The sequence below is a fragment of the Opisthorchis viverrini genome, assembly GCF_000715545.1.
Source record: "Opisthorchis viverrini unplaced genomic scaffold opera_v5_188, whole genome shotgun sequence".
Lineage (NCBI taxonomy): Eukaryota > Metazoa > Platyhelminthes > Trematoda > Opisthorchiida > Opisthorchiidae > Opisthorchis > Opisthorchis viverrini.
The window spans coordinates 880,069-900,737 of NW_008751842.1; the positions used below are offsets into that span (position 1 = coordinate 880,069).

At 42.1% G+C, this 20,669-nt stretch overlaps 1 protein-coding gene across 1 annotated transcript in view; it reads left to right on the forward strand.

The window, feature by feature from the left end:
- Positions 1–19,805: 19,805 nt before the first annotated feature.
- T265_07792 (hypothetical protein) overlaps positions 19,806–20,669 on the forward strand; it is a gene marked incomplete at both ends in the record, with an annotated part of 91,135 nt that continues 90,271 nt past the window's right edge. Inside the window, one exon of the mRNA XM_009173404.1 lies at positions 19,806–19,831. Within this exon, the coding sequence (XP_009171668.1) occupies positions 19,806–19,831 (26 nt within the window). The remainder of the gene's footprint in view (positions 19,832–20,669) is intronic.

Genomic DNA, 20,669 nt, shown 5'->3' on the forward strand with positions numbered 1-20,669 from the left:
TGAGATCACGAGGTGATTACTTGTTTCGGACTCACTCGAGAATTTCAGGTTGCAGTAAAACAAGGAAGCGCGCCAACTTAAAGCGTTCGGGGGACACTTTTAACATGTTCCACCGCTTCTGGTTTTGCATGCGTGTGTTCAGGCTTGATTTCATTACAGACCTTCACTGGACCGGCCAGATGAAGCAACTGACCATATGTACACTACTCGTGAAAAAATGGCCTCATGCCTTTCTCTGCTCAATCGCAAATTCGTGTTTTTCGCACATTTTCACGGAAGTGTGAACGTATATCTAGTCCTTTACCTTTTTCGACCTTCAGGATTTCTGCCAGCTTGTCGCACCAAACACGTAGCTTTACGTTACAAGCTTTGGAATATATGACAGTACACTCTCTTCAATCAGTCACTTCGACCCGGGGCCACCGTGCGCTTTCTAGCCGTGCTGCCTGATCTCACTTCAACATTTAAGGGCATGTAGCAGCTAATTGCCAAGGCAACCACTTGGATTATCAGGTATGAAGGCTGTTTGACACCACCGTGTGTGGAAGTCTCCGAGGTGCTGTCGAAGTGATCCGATGAGGACTGAATCAAATAAGTGTGTACGTCGTAGATAGTAAATCCATAATTGCGCTCATATCAATGAATGGAAGACAACCTGAAAGCATAAGACCTCGGAGGTGTTCAAGAGGGAGCATGTTTGATTGGGGATTGAGACTCTGTACACTCAGAGAAGTGGGTCAAACTTTACAGGTGTTCGATCTCTGCACATACTGTTTTTTTCGAAAAACTAAGTGAATGACGCTTGTAAGCTCAGTATTACGTATGGTTACTTTTTGCTTTATATCCTATCTGTTAAGAGTTTTGCTATACCAGAATGTCAATTAGAAAAGTTACCCTAAATAGCACTACTTAGAAATAGCGTATAATCCGTGCTCGACCAATGGGTCGAATCAGATTGTTAGATTCACAAAAATTTCTTCAGTAAAGTGATAGTCCAAAATGGAATTTCGTGGAGACGTGCAACTCATCTGTGTGCTACCTGCATTTCTGACAAACGGAAAATGTGATAAACTTCCGCGCAAGGTCTGACGAAAGTTATATTTAACTATAAGCCGACTAGAATTGGCGTGTATTTTCTATGATACATACAGGTTCAACGTTTTTATGACAAGCTCTTCCGGAAGGTCCCACAACGAACTGGAGGGGAATGCCAGTCGTGGACTTTGCTGAGGTGTAACCTGCCTTCATTGAGATTCTCTATTGATGGTGCAGGGATTGCGTCTTCTGTGAAACTGGAGCCACAACTGGTCCTTTTCAGGCGGATCCTGTTAATATGTGCACGTTAAAGCCGTTCGGGTGCACTCGCTAGGTACCTACGTAAGCTTTTTGATTCCTGCTTAAAGCGAGCGCTTCACTCTGACCAAGCGAATAATTAGCCAGCCACGTTCATTATCCTCTTGTTGCATAAGTGAACTTTTTCAGAAAACAGACTCTTGGAAATATAAGGGGTCGTTATCTGATTATCAGCCGGTGTTTTACAGAAAGAACTGTGGTAGTCCTAAAGCGAACTAGCCATAAGGCTGATGAAAACTCTTCGACAGCGTACTGACGAGTTTCGCCATTCTTGGGGTTCATCTGGTAAACGAAGCTCCCGATTTTCCTTTCCGTCTACTACACCCCCCACTTGAACCCAGACTGCACGAAATCCTGCAAGTACACTCGCTTGCACTTCGGCTTGGTCTTAACGGGAGACAACTAAATCTCAGCTGAATTTATCGATATGGTATTCTTCAACTGAGTGTGCTGTACAAGGCCTCCTCATGTTTCACGTGTTAGGACAGCTAAGACATCGTGGTGAAGTTGCTTGAAGGAAACTACTAATAAGATGAGCTGTCAAGTTTTTTCACAGACCTTATGAATGGGATGGAAATCTACCTTGGTTTTAAACACTGAGCGCATCACTGAGTACCAAAGTGATCCTAACTGCTAACTTGCTCAAGGTGTCCTATTTGTCGTTGCAATGTACGAATAAATGCGCACCTGTTAGTTGCCATAGTCAACGAAATGGAGCATTAAGAAGCTCCTAAGTAATTGAGCGCTCCCTGATATACGTGCCCAGAATTAGCAAAATGCACTGATTTATATGCCGGGAAGTCACCTGAATCTCAGAAGAAGTTCTCACGTGTGATGTTCTTCAGCTGAATGTGCTGCACCAGGCCGCCTCATGTTTTACTTGGTACGATATTCTAGATTTCGTAGTAGATTTCCTTGAATGGTGGGCGAAACCGGTCGTGGGTGTCGAATAGTCTTCAAAAACCTTATGAGTAGTATACTCTGTCTTAAATTAAGAATGTTACTCCAGCACGTGATATATTCTCAGATTATAATTATGGATGGAAAACCTTTGATCCTGGACACCATACTTGAGGGAAGGTTAGCTTATGGCCCATAGGATACACAACTCCTCCTGTTTTTGAAACTGGAAAATAGTGTCGGTAAAGAACCTGCCTGTTGGCAATGCTTAGAAAAGTGATATCCATAGTGACTGAATAACATGTTTCAAACCAATTCGAAGTAGAGTCGATGTAGAAGCGCTGAATGAAGTTAACAATTTACTCCATTACTCCAATCAAATAAGCCTTGCAAGATCTCGAATTTTAAGCTACATATATCATTTTTCCAAACTGCCTCCTTGTGGTCGTAAACTTCAGTTTATTTGTACACGTGACTACTCTATCCTAAATGTTTATCGCTGACCTTAGTATGGATAGCTACGTTGAAAGCGCAAAACATCCTTTCCTATCTAGCTGAGTTCTACTTGTTACAGTGTGTTCAAATAGAGTGAAGATGAACTATAGTCGGTTTTGATCACAGCTGATTCATAAGGGCCAAGCCACCCATTTAGAAACTAGAGCCGTGCGAGCAAATCCCAAACACAACGGGTCAAAAGTCCCGATAGGTGGACGTGCAAACATGGGTTCCTATGGTGTTGCTACGAGCGGCGTGCTGACCCGCCAACTCGTGGTGCCGACTGGGTTGCCTGGATGTCAGTCTAAAAGCTCAGAGCTAAGAGTTCAGCAACTCCAGACAAGACTAATCCTGTTTGGTTTAAATGTGCTGGTTACTTTCGACAATGTACACCACTTCCAACCAATACACAGGAGAGACTCGTGGGGCTGATGTGTGAGGAATGTGACAAATGCTGCAAATAGAAGGCTGGCTTGGTAGCTTACCATCGAGTTCATGACAATGAAAGTGTTGGTACGAACATGATCACCCAATGGGCCTGCGCTGAATTTTCCCGCCTTTTTCTGACGAAGATTGGCCTGAGTCAACATCGCCGGCACACTTACCCCACCCAACATAATGCAGATAAGCTTCGCCGAGTGAAGTATTCCGGTGACCTCTGGTCCCAGCAAGAGTCACAATCGATTTTGCCCCGGCTAACAATTTATATCCGTCTTGTGGCTCGCAAACCCCGCTGTTCACGAGATTGGAGCAGTATTTTCCTGGTCGATCGCCTATCACCATCAAAACCGGATTACGGGTGCTTAACTGGCAAGCACAACAACAGGACGAATCATCATCTGGTGGACCTGGCAAAACTATCAGTCAGATAGCAGCCTATTCGTCAAAGGTCGATGACTATAGCGTCTAATTTAAACAAACCGTGGATTGCACCGTGTCACTCTTGGAATCCCATGCTGACAGTTTGCTTGCTAATGCTGATCTTCTGGCATCTGCCCGATGGTTGCAGTCTGGCATCATGACACCGCAGCAAGTCCTGTCGCTTTTGAAACTCCAGACCTCCGGGACATTTCCACACACCTAGAAAACTGTATCTCAACGCCGGTCGCCTTCAGTTAGTCCATCGGATCCCGGTCAAACGAAAGTAGATCCGCCGAGCCAACTACGCCGCTATCCAGACCCCATACCACCAAAGACGGAAAGATGCAGCGTCTGCTGTGCTCGATGTGTCATGGAAGGACCTATACAAAGGTAACTGCGGTCTACCTCTGGACGCCGAGCAGTATTGGAAACAGTCTCTCTCAGCTCCAAGTCGCTTAGTAGTACCATCCGATTGGCGCTTGATCGAGCCAATTACAGGAGAGGAAGTCGGTCGTACTATCCGTTTAATGGGCAATTCGTTGCCCATTCCTGGACAAGCTCCGCCGGTTCACAGCTAACGCGTTCGCTGGGTATTCCAACTTACTCTTATTATCTTGGGGCTGTGTCCCATATTTGTGTCGAGCCCGTATTACCTTAGTTCCGAAGGTCCCAAATCCAACTTCACCGGATCAAATGAGACCGATCTTCGTGTCATCCATTCTTGTCCGATGCTTTCATAAAGCGCCTACTGATCTCTGGAGTTGCAGATTGCAACTGCCCTCACTTTAGTTTGCATTTTTGCATCGAGACAGTCATCTGGAAGCTACATCACTTTTACATGCCCTACGTCGTCACTCTTCAGCGACTACTTCTAACTTCAGTTTGGCGTTTGTTGATATCTCGAAAGCGTTTGATTCGGTTTCGCATGACACAATCATCAGATCTGTCGAAGCGTTTGCAGCACCGTTACCTCTAGTTCGATGCATCGCACAGTCCTATGAGAATGCTATAGCGGTTTTCTCCAATTCCAAGGCTCACTGCCACAGAGGTGTGAGGCAAGGAGATCCACTCTTTCCATTATTGTTCATCATGGTAATGGATGAGGTTCCTGGATTTTCGATGCTGCAACTAAGATACCAGTTTCATCACACCCTAAGAGATGGTTTTGCCTCGGTTGATGACTGGGTCGGGTGTGCGGAAAGTTAGGCTCGCCTTAAACATAAATTTAAAGCTTTTGCGATCGCATTTGGAAGAGCTGATATGAAGATCAACGCCCGAAAGACGAAAGCGACGGGGGTTTGGGGGATAGGAAACATGGGCAACAGCAGTTTCAGTCGAACCCTTTTGCTTCGCTGAAGAACTCATCACACCTCTGGGTCCGACAGACAGTGTGACATACTTGGGCATCCCCTCTACTTTCATGGAGAAAGGAGTCTCCAACCACCCACAGCAGCTGCCCAACCTGCTTGATGAGGTGACGCGTGTCCCGTTGAAGCCGCATCAAAGAATGGCGATCATGAGGAATTACCTGATACCGAGGCTGTCATTTTCTCTTGTGCTCGGTCAGCCCCACCGAAACTCGTTCAAGAGGTTGTACAATTACATCACCCATTCTATTCGTGTCTGGCTACGTCTACCGAAGGACACTCGGATCAGCTACATCCACGCCGGTAAACAACAGGGGGAACTTGGTATCCAAAGTCTGAGTGCAACGATCTCGATGCAGCGGAGAGCGCGAATGATAAAGCTCCTTTCCAACTAGAGCCAAATGCTACGCAATGTGGTCAAAGATTCCGCATTTGGCAAAATTGTTCGGAATCTGAACCTTCCGATCCGAGTCCATGGTGCATACGTAACCACCAAGGAAGTGCTGGTGGCTGTTTTGGCTGATAGCCTGCAAAACGGCGTTAACGGTCGCGGTTTACAACAGTTGGTCCCTTTGCCTCTTTCGAATCGATGGCCTGTATTTCCAGAATGAATGGTTCCTCGGCTATTTAACCGCGGTATCCAGCTCTGATGCAACCTGCTCAAGACGAGAGTTAGAAGCGCTCTGCATGGTCATGGTGGCCGGACGATCTTTTGTCGCGGGAACTGTGGCCAACAGGAGAGTTTGGCGGACTTTTACAGTCCTGATGGATCATACATGATGCTAGATGTGCTCGTCATAATCGGGTTGCAAATGAACTCGCAAAACGTCGTTGTCGCCTGGGATACATCGTCTTCAATGAGTTGAGAGCACTCAATTCATCGAGCCTGACCTAATCGCTGTTCGGGAGCGTCCAGTAGCTGTGATAGACGTCAGCTTAATCTCGGATGCTTACGGAGTGAATGTGTGAAATGAGAAGAAGCAGAATTATGGTGTTGGTGAATATTCCATCATCATAATCTCAACCCTACGCGCAGTCCGTTGTGATGTCGATTTTTTCGTCCATCAGCCGATGATCATTTCTTATCGAGGGATCTGTTTTCCTCAATCTGCCAAGGCTGTTATTGGAATGGGACTCCTCAAGGTCACAGTCAGTGATTTGTGCTTCCTTGCCATTGTGGGCTCTCTGCGTACTTACGAAACTTTTATGTGCAGTACATTGCGTTGAGTGTACATTCTTGCCATCCAATCTCATACCAGACTCAGTATGACAGACATATTTTGCCTGATGTGCGAGTCGTGTCTGCGCTAGCGCTCATCGCATTTTGAGGTGCATTCACCATTGTTTGTCCTTATCTCGATTGTTGGTCATTACACGCGTGTTTCCATACCAAAAATCCTCACATACTTCGGGATTCATTTTGTCTGACTGGAACTGTTGGTGAGACGCTTCTCTCTTTTATCTCATATTCTCCTGTAACCCTTTCACATTCATCGCCTGCATTCACTTTTTATATCTGTGACCACGCTCCTCAAAAACAAACGATAAAAGAACCAAATAAACGTTGGTCCAATGAATGTTGTAGGCAATTACACTATTCATGAAATTATCCTAGGGAAAGGAAATACTACGTTTCATTCGCAGCATGCATTCAAGTTATGAACTTCCGGACACGAGCGGTTCCTTAGTTAATTTGCTTTGGGCACGAAGGCCTTCGAAATTCGCTGCGTTTGAACTAATCTAGCACTGCGGCAAGCAGCTGTTTCTGTTTAAAAAAAACAAAATGGTTAACCATTCGCATTAGTCAGTCAATCTGACTTTTGGCGCCATTCGAGTGACCAAGTAGTGGTAGTAGTTATGCGCCTATCACACAGTACAACCCTTGGGTAGTTGCGAAGACCGGCATGTATGTGGTCATGTTGTTTTGACAGTTCCTACCTATATATTTACCAACAGTCCCAGCAGTGATGAAGACATTTGCGCAAAACGAATTGTGGTGTGTGTATTTACGCATATGGCGTGCGCCGTTTTATGAAAGCGATTAAGCCCTCCCCAGAAGGAGTTGTGGGTTTTGCAGATGGTGGACAAATTACACCGTTTCTGTCATCGGGTCAAGACTGAACAAGGTTGACATGGTTGCTCCAGCATTCTTTGGCTACCTGACGAATCGGCTTTTTAGAAAGTGCATAGTTAGCAATGTCGCAAAAACACCACATGACGAGCGCAGTTAAGTGGAAGTTGCCATGTGGCGAGATAGTTTTCCGCGTGTGTGTGCTGATTATCCTTCACTGTTTGACAGTTGCTGAGCCATTATGCGGGACGGCATGATGGATTCAGTGGAGGGGAGCATGTGAGGCTGGCCCGTGAAAGGTTACCACATCCGATCTGGCAGATGAAATTAAGCGATTCATACTCTACGCCACTATGCAGATGAACAGACAGTCCATTATCATGTCATGAATGATCATCTGACAAGTGTTTTCGATGGTATCTTTCGGCCGCTTAGATGTCCCACAGCTTGCTTTGACTTTTGAGGACATTCAGCGCTCGGAGGATTCCCTGATGAGATTTGAGGCGGAGTGGAAAATCGTTTAACATGTGTAGGTAACAGATGACACAACCTCAGATATTTTTCGTATCGAATCTTACTCGTTATAGACCATAACAAGTTACCCATAAGATGATTGCAGTTTGACTGGTGACTCATCACAGGACGAAAGCTTGACGAAAACGACTTGACGTGAAGTTTTTTTCTGAAAGTCTTCAGGTACAAGAATATGAACTATTCAACTACTTGCATTTTGGTAACACTAAGTTCTTTACGCTCAAGGTAACTTCCTACTAAAGTGCACGTTCGTGGAATCCGTCCAAAAGTATATTTGAACGGCAGTGTAAAAACAGCTGAGGATGCTTAGGCCGGACACTAATATATAGACATAAAAATGAACCTCAGTATGGCATGAAAAGAGAAGACATAAGCCTTATTCTATTTGGTCACTGCTAAATTCCCCGCAAGAGCGTTACATTAACTGTAGACAGCCTATATGCATTTAATGACAGTGTGCATAGTTCCTCAGATAGCTAGACAACCGAGACGCTTGGTCCTGAGGTCAGCACTCTACACCAACCCCACCTGTGCCCAACCAACGAACTTTGAAATCGTTGAAACGTTTGGTGTGGTTGAGCTTTTCTGAGGTCGAACACACTTTCACCATAAAACTAGGCTTGTTGATGAGAGTATGAGCAGGAACAAGGTATGATTACTGGACGGAAGCTACGAAGCTAGTTCCACTCATAGTAAAATTGCACTCACCTCTGGTAGCACAGGAAAGATTCGTAGGGTTGACAGTAATAGCAATAGTAATAGTAATAACATGATCATTCTAAAACAGCAGTTATCCCGGAGCAGTGAACATTAAGTTGGTACAGGCCTGGCCACATTCAATAGTAATAGTAATAACATGATCATTCCAAAACAGCAGTTATCCCGGAGAAGTGAACAGGCCTGGCCACACTGCCAACCAAACACTCATCAGAGCCACATACCAGACATGGCTCCTGTGCATAGCTTTGGGAAATGCAGCAACGACGGAGACGGCGTAGAATAGATGGTGGCTTGGTCATCAGGACCATAACAACCGGATCGCCCACACCGGCAGCGTGAATACGATGTTTTGACACAAGTTATCAGATGACGTGTATCTGGCACAAATTATCGGTGGAAAAGCGTTTTATTGAGCATGCCGTTTTTACTATCATTCTGCTAAATAAACTTCCGCAACATTAGTGTTGTTACATTGTTCAGATTCTGGATGGTTAGTACTCTAATTTACAAACACTTAGGTGGTTCGAAGAAAAAATGCACTTCGAATCAAATGTTTTCGTGCTTTATTCTCATTGTTTCTGGTTTGATGCGAAAGCCCGTAGTGTGCAATATAACACCGTCCAGACTTTCGAGAATCGCAAACTTTAGTCGCAGTTCTCCATTTGTCTTGGAAATTTCGCTGAGCTTGCAACCTCCGCCTAGTTGTCCGGTTTATTTTTATTACAACTGCATATGCCTGCTCTAGATGATAAGCCACGCACTTTGCAACCTTGGAGGTTCTTACTCAAGTTTCTTCAAATTCCAGTCCACCTGGCCAGAAAAACAGTAAAAAGTATATCACCCAGTATTACTTTTAGGCAGCGTTTCTGTGTTGGTTATAACGTGTTTCCACGTTGAAAGACGAGTGAAACACCAAGTTAGCTGAAACAACCTACTGATTAGCTTGAATAACCCTGTTTAACTTATTGGCTGAAAAAACAAAAATAACTGCGCCATCACCCTCTTATTAGCTCACGCATCAGTTCTCACTCGTCTCTTGGGGCTTTTGTCGGATTATTAACCAACAAGTGTTGATTGGCACCCAGTCGGCAATGATAGTTGGAAAAATGCGGTAGATGGTTAATTGCTTTCGTGGTTACCATCATGAAATGACTCCTCTGGTTGAATTATGCTACCTCTGCTTGTGTCGACCAAACAAAGCGACATCTTTCGAATTTTCATCATCACTTACAACACAAATACTTTACTCTCTGGGGATCAGGCTGCACGTGGTGGCCTGTGGTGGCCACTGTCCCCGTCGTCTGGTCGTGAGCGATGATCGTGGTCAGTCATGCGGGGCTGATTAAATCGACGAGCGCGCGAAATCTCGTTAGTTGTTCAGTGAATGTTATAATTGCTGGTGAAGGTTGTTGTGTTATCAGAAACTGGCAGTAAATACGACGGCTTTCGTAGCACAACTGTCATTCAGTAAAGGAAAACAAATTTAAGCGGACACTGTTTAAGCTGGATGAAACAGTATGAACGTGGAACAATGTTTCTACCCAATCTTCCCGTGTTTTTTTGTGCTGTTGCTTAAGTCTCACTACCCTTTCCCAGCAATGTGCGAAGTTCAAAACTACTAACCACATACAGTAAGTTCAGTTTGAATGCAGGTGTTGGATTTCTAAAACGGAGTGACGGAAAACACACTAATGGTTGCTGGTCACAATTCATTCCATTCATCATCTGCTAAACAGCTGAATGAACCTGGAACTGAGAACCAGAATATGCATAAATTTGATAAGAGGTCACCGATGCTTAATCAGCAAATGCACTTGTCGGCTGCATCCCGGAGGAGTTATTGCGGATCTAACCACACAGTTTGCCGGTGGTACCCACCGATAGCCGATAACTAAACAGCTGCAGAGACAGATGAGGTGGTCGGATAGTTGGTACCATCCGGTACAGAAAGCGGACGGCCTTCAAAGTCAGTACTTGATCATCTGTTTGACCAGTAGCAATGGACAGATTAATCTGTGGACAGTCTTGACACTTTCGCAGTGCCTTTAACACTAACACTAACCCGTGCGTCATATAGCAGGCGCAACTGCGAACCAGTATTACCAGCATCAGGATCAACTTTGAAACCCGTTATGAATTGCAGCCGACGCTTGGTTTTTTATAACTTCTATGCTTGATAACAACTATCAAGATAATAGAGTCCAATGATACACGATTGTCCAATGCACTAATTTCACAGCAATATATAGAAATGCTAAGTTCTTGACCGTCTTTATTCATACATTATTATGGTGTCGTCCGTTATCACTATGAGTCGTATTCATCAATTTGATAATGAATCTTTAGTCAATCAATCTAAAGTCTCAGTTCAACGGTTTTTCCAAACCTACCGAGTTATTATGTCCAAAAACTTTGAGTTCTCTCGACATTCAATGGCTCAGAGTTGGTTATTACACCAACCAAGCACGAACATCATCATCATCGACAGCATGACATCAGTGTTCAACACCAGCACAAACTCATCAACACGATGTATTTTCATCTGCTGGACGGCTGGATTAGCGTTTTGATTTCAAATTTGCAATATCAAAAGCAGAAGTGACCCTTCTATGGACCCCAGATTTATCTGTATGGAAGCACGTAAAGACACTGTTTGGACAGTCCAACTAGTAGAAAATATTGGCAGCATCAACCCCCATTGATTTTTATTGAAACGACTATGGACTGTGTGTATAAAATTAACTGCAAAGATTGCAAAGATGCCGACTAGTATCCAGTTCCCAAGTCGTGATATTGAATAACATTCATTTACGAAAAAGTTTGGTGACGATCGGCTGACTTATTGTTTGGCAACATTCTGCTTTTGACACAAAAGTTTCGTCAGGCCAAGTGACTAGGTTCCGAGGTTGGTCGAGATTTAAGGCTGAATGAGAACCAATCAGCCTAGTGAAGCTAAATCTCTGTTGGGTATCGGCCGAGGGATTTTTGTGTTAGGGTGGGTGAACAAGTGTTGGGCCGATGGGGAAACCTACATGTGTTTGGGTCAAGCCTAGGGTCTAGTTCTTCTGGTTCGGTCCACTTGATGATCCCACTTGAACGTCGGTTGGATTTTCTGTCCGTCTGTTTGGATGAGCAAGTGCTAAGGTAGCTATGTGAGAGGGATTCTGTGACCTTTGATAGGGTTAGGATTTCCACCCCCACCCCCTGTTTTTGCTAATGACTCTACGTGGATTGACATACATACAGTCATGCGTCAACTCGGCTTATCTGAGGCTACTCTCCATACTCTCGCCAGTTCCATACCCTCGATTCTATTCATGCTGTGATGCCTAATTTTATGCACACAGTCCCCAGTCCTTTCAACCGGCGAGGGATCTATCAATTTTGTTCATAGCCACACCACTCTCGTTTGAACGGCCGTGTTCCTGTTCTGGTGTAATTATTCCGGTGAGTTCACACCAAAGGGAAGCACTGGACTCAAGTTTCGCTCTTAATAGAGCTCATCAGCAGTGCATATCCAATGACCGTGCCGGGATCTGAACCCCGGACATCTGACATGCACCAAAACTGAATGTAGCGTTTTTTCTTTTCTGGAGAGCTGTTCGAATGTTGGCTAAGTTCAACAGTCCTTGAATGACCTCCGATGTTCCTGCTTTATATGCAATGACTGCTAAACCAATCAATTCCTTACTGGGTCTAGATACTGGAGCCAACATCTTTCTTAGTTGACGCTTAATCAATTAAGTGCAACAATTGCACTAAGGTTTACATAGGACATACTGCCAGGGAATCGCACACCAGAATTGGTGAGCATTAAAGAATGATAAACAAACCACTAAGAAATGCAGAAGAATACCAAACAGTGATCAAAGACTCAGTAATGGCGGTACATGTGTCAGACAGGATATAGAGTAGATCTGGGAAATGTACAAGTTTTACGACGGGGAATTCGACTCACATCACAGCGACTGATAGCCGAGGCGGTGAAAATCGCCAAGTATCACAGGGTGGATAGAATTGAGAGTGTTGAACTGGCGAGCGTATGGAAAGCGGTCTCAGATAACCCAAGTTGTGTGGTTGACAGTGCACGTATAATCATTAACAAACCAGAGGTGGAAATCCCAACCCGACCAAAGTTCACAGAATCCCGCTTCCTTGACAACTATCCCAGTACTAGCACATTCACTCGGACGGATGAGAAGTGCAAAGGACTTTCAACAGGGATCGTTACGTAAACCAGAAGCATTGGAACCTAAGCTGGATCCAAATCCATCTAGATTTACCCATCAAATTAACCCTTGGTGAATCCCCCTAACACACGATATCCCTTGGCCCACAGCTAAGACAGATATAACTTGACTTAGCTGATTGATTCTCATACCGCCTCAAATTTCGGCCATCCTCCTAACCTAGTCGCTTGGCCTGACGAAGCCTTATGTGTCAAAAGCAAAACGTTGCCCAGCAGTAATTCTACTGATTGTCACCACACTTTTCCGAAAACACTTTGTGATTTAAACTGGGATTTTGCCTGGACGCGCCAAATTACACATCAGAATTTTTAATGACTTCGAACCACGACTGAAGAACAAGACTGAACGAAACAGCAGCTTCACACAAAAAGGCGGACCGGATAAGTTAGGTCGAAATCGGTCGTGGGCTATCAAAGAGTTTTTGGTAGTTTCTTTTAAGTAAATCTTAAGTAATTCCCTTCTGCTGACCACATTCGTTTACTTTTCTTAGGCAACAATGGGAAAGCAGTATCAGTACAAAATGCTTCCACGTCTGGTGCATGTGTGTAAGAAGTCATAGGTTGGTAAAAAGAATTTAAGCTCTTTCCATTCGCAAAAGTGTAGGTGCAACGAAAAACTGCTGTACCGTTAGAATAGCGTTCGGATGCATCGGTGGCGGAGCCACGATACCTGCAGTTAACACGGTATGTGAGTTGAAGTCTGGACACGTCTCGTCATGCTTAGGTGAGATGGAACTTCGTAGACAAGATTCACTAATAGAAAAATGTTGCGCCTATAAGAGAGAGACCGATATCAGTGAAGTTCGCCTTCGAAAGACAGCATTTCACACAGTGTTAGCGTTTTCCCTGATCTTATAAAAACATGCGTCTAGGCCGTTCCATCCGCATTGTGTTCGTGTTGACTCTTTGCACAAGGAATAACAATGTTCAACGGACCTTTTGTTCACACAAAATTACTTCTGCGCGGTGTTTCCCGGTGATCAGAACAGTGTTTGACTGAAATTCATGAAATCTTTTTGGAAATTGCAATCTTTGTTGAAGACTTCCCAATTACTGGTTTCTATCTACTACTGATTTCTGAATGATAGCGCTATGTACGTATGTGCTATGTATATATTCACGCATTAAGTACCGGCTGATTTCCTATCAAATCTTGTTTTCATTTGACTCTGAGTAACTGAAGATTTTCATGAGGACGATGATCCCCTTGTTCCTGGAAAAAAGCCAATAGTTTCAGAAATGAACGTTACATTTCGCCCGTTTCCATTATATTTAACACTTATTTTAGGCAGATTATAGTGATTTTCGTTCACAACGCATAAGTTCAACCTCCGTTTCTCTCATATAGTTAGCGAAAATTAGCTAGTTTTTTAACTGAAAGGCCTTTTGAGCTTTGCTGTTAATTACCATCACATCAGTATCGCGTGTACTCGTATAGATGAGAAACATTTCACCAAGGAACTAATTTAAGTTGCTCATTGAGAATTTTTTATCCACCTGTCTACTGATTTTGTAACAGTCAGTTCATTAAACCAACCAATGTGCTACATGACCGATTACCTCTACACTTTATTGATGAATCCTATCAGGGGCGAATTACATCGTGTGGTTGTAAGAACCACGATACGCATCCAGTCTATACTTTTTTCACGTTAAGGAGTCCCGACATTTAGAAAAAGGATTCAATAAATTTCTTTAGGGAACTCGACAGAATACCCCGGATGGGGTGCAGCTAATCGAGTTTCATGACAGAGGCTGAACACCCTTTGGAAAAAATTAATCCATTATGCAGTCAACTTTTTATTCTTAATGAGGCAAGTCACCCCAAGAATTGGTAGTGTCAACAGTCAATCAACCAATCGACAGCCATCTCAGGAATTTTATGAAGATAGCTCACATCAGGACGCTTAAATGTACGACGTCTAGTTCTAAGTCTATGGTATGCTAACAGTAAACGACTGGTTGGGTTTTCTGACTTATTCGACGGATGGTCACAACAATGTAAAACTTTTTCAACATTACATTTGTTACATTAAAAGATGTGTTGCGGTTTACTGCACTAGAGAACAGACTTGCTGACGCCTATCAGCAAAACACCAACTATGATCAGAAGTCTTCAAAAAAATGAGACGGCGTTATTGGCAACCATTTAAAATGATCTACAGCACTGTAGGTAAACCTGCAACAGAGTCAGCTGCCATCAGGCTTTATCAGTTTCAAAATCGTTGGCTGCGTTTTATGGGGACGTGTGGCTTTGTGGTCTGATCTAGATAACTCGGAATAATGACAGTGACGATTCTGGTGAAGTTTGCCATTTACGTTGGCGCCAGATGATTGATTGACATGACTGGATACTGACAAAAACAGCCGCTGATCCTGCTGTTCAAATGTGCCTGCTGATGCCCAGACCAGTGTATACATGAAGTGGTTCATCTACAGTTTCCCGTTCCTGGAAAATCAACATCGCACGTGGTTGTAAAACGTTAGTTCTATTATGAACGTTGGTAGCTAGCGAGAAAGGCGTTTATGTTTGATATCAACCTTGAACTGCTAGGAAGTTGCGAGTTTCTAGCTGAATGTAATAATCGCGTCAAGAAAAGGTGGGAAACCTTCTCAGGTATGACGATTTTTTAAGCCTTAATTCGTAGATTTCTATCGCACTGTGTTTCATAGGCAGAATATCTTGTAGAACCTTTCCTAGAAATCTCGTACCTTGAAAGTTTACTGCAAAACTTCATTACTTGGCGAGCAAGCTGTTGACTAGTCCTTCAACCCTTTAAATTCGTACCTCTTGATAACAAATACCGTTTTTCGCCACATCTAATCTACCAGGCAGTAAGATTTTCCCACTTCTGTTAAATCTAATAATCAAGTGAAAAGCAAAATAGATCAAAACCGCAAATAATCGACTACATTGCATGTTTCCAGCCGTTGACGTGACAAGCATGTCCAATCCCTGAGTGCTTAATTACTGAGCTTGAGGAAGTAGTTTTTTGAGACGGTTAGTTTTTCCAGTCTCCTAAATCTTGAAACTGTAACCTGATAACAAAAAATTCTTACTGTGGATATAAGCATCGCATTCTAACCCTTTCGGATAAAGTTCCGTCAGCATTGTAAGTCGTCTAACCTCAGCTGAAACTACCAGATATAGTTTTGCACGATTCAACTGAAACAGAATCTTCACGCCCATGGAGAGAGAGAGAGAGAGACAACAAACTGTCATTTTCTACTGTCCGGGATTCATTAGTTTGTAGCCAGCTCTAGAATTTTTAACGTCGTTGCCCTAACTGACGAATGTTCCAATAAGCAAACAGTTAGAGCTACTCCAAGGTCATAGATTTGAGATGAATGTCATCAGTAGTAAAAACAAAGGACTTGGTATAAGTTGACTTCTGGAATTTCCAAAACTTTGGACTACAATAAATTATTCAACCAGAATAAGACTTATGCAGGGAAAGAATTGAGTTGATTGCGGATTGGATCGTTGGTAACGCCCAGTCTTCTGTACTATTTGGTATGTGATCCAGTTTTTCATTTCATATTGAAGCCATTATGAGGTCAAAGGGTCTAATAACGTTGCATTGCTTCGCATTCATTGTCTGTAGGTGTAGGAGATACAAGTTGTTGGCCGACAGTGATGGGAGTGAGCTCGAAGATGAGGAGGCTGGATGGAATGGGGGCCCAATTGAAGTTAGATATGAATAAGTAGGGTTCACAGTGCTTGGAGAAATTTGATCACAAATGGTTTGATTTTGAGGTCTGAAAGGAATGTTTGAATAAATGAGGCTCTTAGAAAACTGAGGACTAATACAGGAATCCGGTTGAGTAGATCGCGCGGGTGACAATTTGGCGGGGGAAAGGAAGGGATGGGGCAAGGAATTTGTAAGTGCAATGGGCTTGGATTGATTGTCAAAGTTGTAGTGTCTGTGAGAGGATCCTGCCAAACAAGGGACGAACGGATTCAACTTCAGGTTGTCTGTGGGAGGAGATGAAATGAACTCACCTCTGCTGATTTCAGGTGGGGCGTTGCCAAAAAAAACCGGTGAGTTTTGTGGGCCGCAGTCAGGTAGGGCACCTTAAATATAATAGTTGAAAAATAAATATTGTGAGTAAGCAGTTTGCAACAGATGTCTTGGTAAAAACACATTTGTACGGATCGACGACAATATTGGTGTGTCAAGAGAAATTTTTACAGGGACTGCCATAAACGAAAACATTCCTAGAGATATGAAATCCCCAAGTTTGAGCATCCCTGGGTGTAACTTAACCCGGCACCAACTGCCAAGTTGCTTCAGAATTCCGATCAAATCGTCTCAACAGTTTTAGCGAGATATCAAACGAAAATTATCAGGACGCCTCAACGTGAAAATATGATAACATTGCCTGGTAGTATCAAACGATGCATTTGGACCTAGAAACAAAACCACTCAAAGAAGGATGATTATCACTCCTGCAGACTTCCCATCTACCCAAGTGTGAACTATCACACTAAAATGAGACGCAGATAGAAACTTTAACAAGCAATAGTTAACAGTGATGCACTGGTTGAAAAGTCCATCGATTAGAGGCCGCCACTACGCTATCAGTTTAGCTCAGCGGGGCTTGTCCTGTAAATCGTAAGCACAGGTTAATCACTGGCCGACGGAACCACTGGCAAAACGTATTTTAACAGAATGGTTCTCTAGTTTCAATACCAGGGTCTCTGGGATGGTAACCATCTTATTTGTTCCGAACTGGTTTGTTGCAGTTGTAACCTCAACAGTTACTAACCAAAGTTAAAGTTGTGAGGTAGTTCCTGACCATCAGAACACAAGTCTTTGGGTACATCACTCTGCTAATGTTGCGGAAAAATCCTCGATCATCTACAGCTCTTACCGCTCTCTTTAGAACTCATCATGTAGGTGCAGCTCCTAGGCTTCCTTTCATCTTATTTTATACTCAAATACCAAATTGTATGTAGCGGGGTAAGTATGTTCATTTGTAACTTAAATTATTGTTATCGGGGAACTCATTTAAATCGCATTCAAATTTGTTATGACAGTCCAATTTTCTTAAGAACGACAGAAGTAGATGGAACATTTTGAGCGGGGATAACGGGAATGTGGTGTAGGCTTTTTCGGCTGGGTTATTTGATTGAAGAAAATTATGACGTTTTCCTGCCTGCTGTGTATGATCCTTTCACTCTAAATCTTATGCAGATGCATACAGTGCAAATAGATTCGACTGAACATTAGGAAACTCCCGCCAATGTCGAAGGGGATGTGATCTTGGAAGTCTAGTTTGACAAAAACTCGTTCATATCCAGGTGGACTTAGATGCATACATTCCTGGTGTTGCTTTAGTCACTTATTTGAATGGAACTCTCTACCAACCTGGTTTGTTTAGGACAATGAGTGACTTTTTATGTCGTGCTTTCATGGATATCACTAGTAGTCAGAACTTCAGATATAGTTGGGTAGAGGGCCCATTCCGAAATTCACTGCAATATTTTCAAAAGTAAATTTAATTTAAACGAATTAGTTTTTTACGCTTTACAAAGCTTTTCCTAGTCGTAGCAGATGTTTATTTCCAACCCATATTTGAAGGCACTAAGCTGCCAAGAATTTATTCGCAAAACTCCTACTTCATAGAAATTTGGCAGACTGTTTTTGCCCGAAAACCCCTCATGCGCAATAAGCACCCATGAATTGCTGAGCGGTTTGTATATGCATGTATGTATCTATGCATGTACTTATATGTATATGTATATGTATATGTATATGTATATGTATATGTATATGTATATGTATATGTATATGTATATGTATATGTATATGTATATGTATATGTATATGTATATGTATATGTATATGTATATGTATATGTATATGTATATGTATATGTATATGTATATGTATATGTATATGTATATGTATATGTATATGTATATGTATATGTATATGTATATGTATATGTATATGTATATGTATATGTATATGTATATGTATATGTATATGTATATGTATATGTATATGTATATGTATATGTATATGTATATGTATATGTATATGTATATGTATATGTATATGTATATGTATATGTATATGTATATGTATATGTATATGTATATGTATATGTATATGTATATGTATATGTATATGTATATGTATATGTATATGTATATGTATATGTATATGTATATGTATATGTATATGTATATGTATATGTATATGTATATGTATATGTATATGTATATGTATATGTATATGTATATGTATATGTATATGTATATGTATATGTATATGTATATGTATATGTATATGTATATGTATATGTATATGTATATGTATATGTATATGTATATGTATATGTATATGTATATGTATATGTATATGTATATGTATATGTATATGTATATGTATATGTATATGTATATGTATATGTATATGTATATGTATATGTATATGTATATGTATATGTATATGTATATGTATATGTATATGTATATGTATATGTATATGTATATGTATATGTATATGTATATGTATATAAAACGTTTCGTTACGTCGTCGTCAGTGAACCAATTTTGTGCATCAAATATGCGCAGCGTACACTTGCATTTATACGATTTTCACCCAAGCGCAGATTCCAGACTCATTTTCCAGTGGCACTTTTTTAAATGGTAACATAGGTTAAGTTAATTTGGAAAGAACCGTTCGTACTACCATCACCGATGCGATTTCCTCCGGTGGGAATGGTTGTTTAATCACTAGTCGTCTGTGCAGTGAATGAAATAATCGTGTCCCTACTTTCTGCCCGTCCTTGATCAAGTTATTATTATTTGAGTTGGCGAAACTGTCATATTGGTGCTGAAATCATTTGGTACGATGACAACAAACCAATGCATTTATATTGTGTCCATCTCACCCCCCTCGACAGTCTGTTATATTTGACTGATTCGCTGATCTGTTATATTTGACCACTGTTACCACTCCAGTGCCTGGTTCAAGAAAAAAACTCACAGATAAGGAGCACAACAGCTTCATTGAAGTAAGCGAGTGCGTGCGAGTGTAAAAGTTACAACGGCCCCGCGCTATTTAAAGGGCACTTTTTGACATTGATCCAGGATGTCTGATAGGTGTTCAGTGAATACCCATCAACATCGATTGCTATGAAACAAAACATCTGAACGCTGATCACATTCGGTCGTGCTTCTGCGGCATGTCTGAACAATCATCGGCTTTTGCTGACCTGATTGAATGATTGATTAGCCTGGATGCTTGCCGGCTTCTCTATTGAGATGTTAGTTGGTTTCTAGGTTCTCAGTAGGTTTCGAGCTCTCTGGGGTTACGGTATTCTATGACAGTGTACTTTCTGTCGCAGTGATGATGGGAATCGCATGCTGTATGATTCAAGAAGTACATCATACTACGGAACATTAAACGATGGGTTGATATCAGTGAAAGTTGAGAAGCGGAGACCAGAACACATAGAAGAAGTCGTGATGGAAAAGAACGGTATCGGATTTGTTGTAGGAGTAAATAAAGTTCAGGGTTTAGAAAAGTGTACCCATAATCTCTCAGTTTAAGGTCATTGTGGTCACCATCTACAAGATAAAATTTATTTTTGGAGATATGTGCGTCCTACAACAACTGACAGCATTTTTCTATTCATTATGTGAAAATTTAGATTTCTGCGTCTACAGCCAATGAATAAAGGGTTGGATGAACTTCAAATGCCACAGAGACTAGAATGCTTTACTCTGGATATATAGAATATAGATTACTTGAGAGGGCTATTCCTTGTGCACATCACAATATACCATAATACGTCTTAATATACATAAAAGTTTATAAGTTGAAAACAAACAAGCTTACTCGGATGACACCTATCACTGTCCACTCCTTGTGGCGATGAGAAAGCAGATGCCGAATTCCGGGTCGAAGTCATGTCCATCGTTTGGTAAGGAATGGTAGTTCGATTCCAGACTGTTGTACCTTCAGATCTCCTTAGTTCTGGATAATCTACGACACTTTGAGAACTGTTGGAGAAGTAGGAAATTGTGTGCCCACAAGAGCGTGAAAGGGCCTTTGCAGTAAAGTTTGCGTTTCGGCTTGCTGGTGATGATGGCGGTAATTTC